Genomic DNA, 5,283 nt, shown 5'->3' on the forward strand with positions numbered 1-5,283 from the left:
TTTCCACTTTGTGGTGGTCATAAATTACCCAATAAAAATTCCTATTTATTACTCAAAAAATAAATTACCTGACCATAATTGCATCATGCCCTTTAAATGAGAATTAATTGCCATCAGTTAAATTCAGGGAAAAAAAAAGAAAAGAAATAATTGCCACCAATTACCATCTTCTTCAGTTACAAAAATTAAATGTACGTAGCTTGTTGCATAACTCCATCCGCAAAAAGCGCTAAATTTGGGGCTCACTGATCACACTTGTTTAATTAATAATTACTCAAAAAAAAACAAAAACAAAAAACAAAATAAAAATAATAAACTTAATCCCCAGGAAGCATGAAGCACTTCCTTGCTCAACACGGAAAACTTTTTGCAGAGACCAATAAATAACCAATTAATATTCATGAAAGCATAATAATATCACAAAACTGTGAGGAAATAGAGCAAAATATACAATACATACATATACATATGATGAGCTACCTAGTTGTTAGCCATTTACTAAAAATCCTAAAACTAAAATAAAGCTTACATGCCAGGGCAAACATTTTTTTGGGAGGGGGTAAAAAAAAAACCATGGGCATGGAGGTCAGTAGCGAAAGGTAAAGGGAAAATACCAAAATATGATATTTCTTTCTTGCAGATATCTCTTTTTAGTTGCTATAATAATTCTCGGGAAGGGAAGGGAATGATGGGTATTTTCGACACTCAACATTTTTGTAGCATAAGCATGCTCACACACTAAAATGTTTGGCCTCTATATAGACAGTAACATATTGGGAGAGATTTAGGACCCTTGATCTTTGGGGACCGCAGGAGGAGACAATGGTTGGAAAATGATGGGTGCACCATATTGTGGGTAAAGTAACATTAACACCGTTGGCGCGTGTTGATAACTTGGAGCCAACCTAAAGGAGAAGCGTTGCAATAGGATAGCAAGCACAAGTTTTGCTTGCAACAGAGCTAAATTTTGTCCGATGCACGTGCGGACCCCAAGTCCAAAGGGGATGAATGCCACCGGATGCTTGGCGGCACGTGCCACTCCTTCGGAGAATCGAGCAGGGTTGAACTCATTAGCATCATTGCCCCACAGTGCTTGATCATGATGAATGGCCAGGATTGGAATCAAAATTTCTGTACCGCGTGGGATCTTGTAGGCCCCAAGGTCAACATCAACTTTGGCCCGTCTGATCGTCGCAATCGTTGGAGGGTACAATCTCAAGGACTCATTCAAGATCATGCTCAGCTGCACATCAGATTACACCCACAAAACACAAAGTTAGAGAATTTTCAAATACCCAATGTTAATCTATCACTGCATAAAGACAAAATTACCCTTCCAAATGGAAATCTTTGTTTTTAATAATTTTTAGTACAAAGGACAGCCTCCAGATAGAATTTGTGATCTTGTTTCAATCTGGCCTTTGCATTTAACAAAATGACAAAACTGCCACTAAATGTTCCCATCAAAGAGCAAGTAACAAAAATGCAAAAGGTGACAGTTTGGTGGGTTGTTTTTATTTTCTCACGAAATAAACATGTGCTAAGAGACAAAAACATGATTTTTTGTCCTTATTAAATACTAATAACATAGATAAGGGGTACATAATCTTACCGTCTTAAGCTTTAAAACATCATCTTTGGTGGGTATACCACGTGATCCACACACCCTTTGGACCTCCTCACGTGCCTGTACCTGCCACCGTGGGTGCATTGCTAGAAGAACAGTTGTCCACGTAAGCAAATTGGAGGTGGTCTGTTTGCCAGCAAAGAAAAAGCTCTTGCACTCTTCCACAATGTCATGGATTGTGAAATTTGAAGATGATGATGATGATGGGGATGTTTTTGATGCTTGAATCATTAGACCCAGCAAATCTTTGGGACTTTTCTCCACTGATACATGTCCACAACAATTTTCTTTTCGGCGTTCGATAAGCTTTGTTACTGATTTCTTGATTTCCTTATCCAATTTCCAAGAATTCATGTTTCTCTTTGTGGGTAGGAATCTGTGTTAAAAAAAAAAAAAAAAAATCAAATATTAGTAAAAGTAAAATCTCAAACTTTCTTTTCATTGACAATTAATTATTAAATGCAGTTATAATTAAAGTACTAAGATAGGTGACTAGTTGATAATGACATGATATTGATAGATAAGTATACATTTAATTAAATCTTGATTAGCTAGTGATGATTTATATTGCTGTACCTGTAACCAGGGATAAAAACTTTTTGAAAAACATCAGCAGCAAGCATCATTTGTTGAGCTTGTAGTCGGAAAACGGCTTTCCCATCTTCATAGCTACAACCAAATGCTGTTCGAGTAATGACATCTTCTGTTAAGTTTTGGAACCATTCGGAAACTTCAATTTCAACCTCACCAGAATCTGACATTGCTGACCATTTGTCCAACATGTCCACCACACTCTTGGCCACCACAGGTATCAACAACTAGAAAAGAAAAAAGAAGAAAAATTTACATTAATTGAAACATAATTATTATACGTACAAAACAACAACAAAAAAATGTAAACTTAAAATTTTGGTTTTTATGTTTATGACATCAATGGGGTTTTATATTATTATTATTAACTTACTATTACTAGTACATTATATGAAATACTAATAAACTTACTCTGAGATTTTCCATGTGGAAAGTGGGGGTGATGATTTTCCTATGGTGAGCCCATTTTTCTCCTTTGAGGCTTAGGAGGCCATCACCTTCAAGCTGTTTAACAAGTGGATGAGCCTCTACCTTCTCATAAAATTCTGACTTGGAGGTGAAGATATCCCTTATGAGTTCTGGATCAGCTATGGTGAGACGAACTGTGGGTCCAAACCACACAAGAAATGTTGCACCTACAATGACCCATAAATCCAATTTAATGTGATATGCAAAAAGTATAGAGAGAGAGAATCTTTATTAATTAATGGGTGGAAACTTAATTTATTGGGGGGTAAATATGAGTTTCCAAACAGACATTAAAGAGAACCATTTCACAAAGCAGGAACTAAAACAACCTCAAGTACTAAATATCAAGTTTGCGAAAATAGGAATGAGAAGAAAACATGACAACCATTAATTCAGAGTGAACAAGGATAGTGTAGACCCTACACAGAGAGAGAGAGAGAGAGAGAGAGAGAGGAAAAAAAAAAAAGTATAGGAGGAAGACAACTCAAATTAGAACAACTATTGAGAAACAAATAGAAGTTCATTATCAAATTTCAAGCCTCCTAAAAAACAAAACAAAGAGGACAAAACAAAACCGAAAAGTAAATGGAGACTCCNTAGGAAGAAGACCTGAAAAGTCTGAACTTCAAAATCAAGTATCCAAGCTGGAAAAAGCCTAACTAAAAAAAAACAAGCCTTTGGGAAAAGTCACAAATCCTGGAGATATGATCATAAAACCAGAAACCAGCCAAAGAAAGAAACATCATATCTGAAAGCAACACACAGAACTATGATGACCATCAAGACTATTCCTTTGCAACCCAACAAACAAAAGGGCAGCTCAGAAAACTATCACATTAGTATCAAAAATCTAATTCATTGAATAACCCATATGTTAAAAAAAAAAAAAAAAAAAAATTATTTGAGAGAGAGTTAGAATGAGTGAAAAAAAAAAAAAAAAAAAGCATATGTACCATAGATTTTTTTCCAGTGATGGTAGAAGGAGAGGACTCTAGGGAGTATGTTGTGAGAGAAAGTAGGCATGGGTTGAGAGGAGGCCTTTAACATCATGGACACAAGTTCTTTGACATTTCCAATGAAGAAACGGTAAGGGGGTCCTCTGATCCCTTGCTTTGAGAAATGGTTTTCAATCTTTCTGGGTCTCCACCAAAGAACCACTACCACCTTTAACACAAACACTAGGATTACCAAAGATATGAAAAAAAGCTTCAGCAAAGACAACAACAGCTGCTCCATGTTTCAGCTTCAATTCTTTCTTTCTTTCTTTCTTTAAGCAAAGACTCTCTCTCACTCACTCACTCTCTCTTTCTTTCGTCAGTTTGTAGCAGAGCAGCCTTTATATATATATAGTTGCTTCTTATCTGCTTTGCTTATATGTTGCTTATTTGTTGTGTTGTGTCCTTGCTTTAATACTATAACGGACACACAGAGAAAGAGAGTGATTTTAATTTAGGAGGGAGAAGAAGCAAGGCCAACGGCGTAGGGGCCGCCATTAGAATTCCAAGGGTCAACGAGTGAAGGGGTTTTTTAATCTTTTTAATCCTTTTAAGACATTGTTACCCTTTTCCTTTTCTATTAGTATTATTGTATCCCTATAATTAAATTTTATTATTTATAAAAAAAATGTATTTTTTTTCATTTTATTACTCGAATTATCATATACTACATTTGAGGTCGTAAATGAGCGAGTTTTATCAAGTATTGAATATTTAATCTCAACTCGACATCAAATATAAATGTTTAAACTCAACTTGAGCTTGAACTAAGCTTACAAACTACATTTAAGTTTGTAGGTTCCAGTTAACTCAACTGATAAAGTTTCTGATGGTTGTATAAGAGATCTAGAGTTCAATCCCCGCCTACACCAAAAACTGATTGGTGTCTTGGTCTGATGATAAAGAACTATCATCAGGAGCGGACGCCATAGGTTGAAAATCTCTCAAAAAACTACATTTAAGCTTGAACTTGTCAAATTGTCTAAAAACTTGAACTTGGTTTGACTTGACTTAATTTATTAGTCAAGCCGAATTCAAGCTCAATATCAAGTTTTTGATCTCGAGATACAATACAAGTATATTAACAAACTCATATTAAGTATATTATTAAGTCCATTTGATTTAAACATATTGTCTCAAGTCTCAACTAAATAGAGTCTTAGTAAGATATTAGATTAATTTTCAAAACCTTATCAATCTTATTATTAAACTCATAAACTATCTTAAGCTCAGCCTTTTTTTTTTTTATTTTAATCAAGCTCTATTGTTCATGAGCTTATTCATGAATATATTTTTTTTTCTTGGGCTCAACTCATTCATTAAACAAAACTAAAATTAAGGCTCAAACTTGATTTGTTTATAAACAAACAAACATTAGTCAAGCTTAAACTGTTTACGAACAACTTAGTTCATTTACAGTCCTAACCATATATAGCTCATTAAATCAAAGATACCATATATAACTCATTGAACTAATGTACATTTAATGAGTATTTTTCTAAAGATATATATAGGTTTTATATAAATGATTAATAAATCATTTTTCCACCTATTACTCTCATACCATATATAGCTAAAGTATTGAATTAAATACAAATTTAC

The 5,283-nt window shown here is 34.3% G+C and overlaps 1 protein-coding gene across 1 annotated transcript; it reads right to left on the reverse strand.

Moving 5' to 3' along the window:
- Positions 1-401: 401 nt before the first annotated feature.
- On the reverse strand, positions 402-4,200 carry LOC112032761 (cytochrome P450 734A1). Its single transcript, XM_024065520.2, has 5 exons — positions 3,640-4,200; positions 2,630-2,853; positions 2,204-2,445; positions 1,613-2,003; positions 402-1,243 (listed from the first exon to the last, which is right to left on the reverse strand). The coding sequence occupies exons 1-5, from the start codon at positions 3,920-3,922 to the stop codon at positions 785-787; spliced, it is 1,599 nt and encodes a 532-aa protein (XP_023921288.2). The 5' UTR covers positions 3,923-4,200; the 3' UTR covers positions 402-784.
- Positions 4,201-5,283: the final 1,083 nt, after the last annotated feature.

This window comes from Quercus suber, unplaced genomic scaffold (assembly GCF_002906115.3).
Source record: "Quercus suber isolate HL8 unplaced genomic scaffold, Cork oak 2.0 scaffold_159, whole genome shotgun sequence".
NCBI lineage: Eukaryota > Viridiplantae > Streptophyta > Magnoliopsida > Fagales > Fagaceae > Quercus > Quercus suber.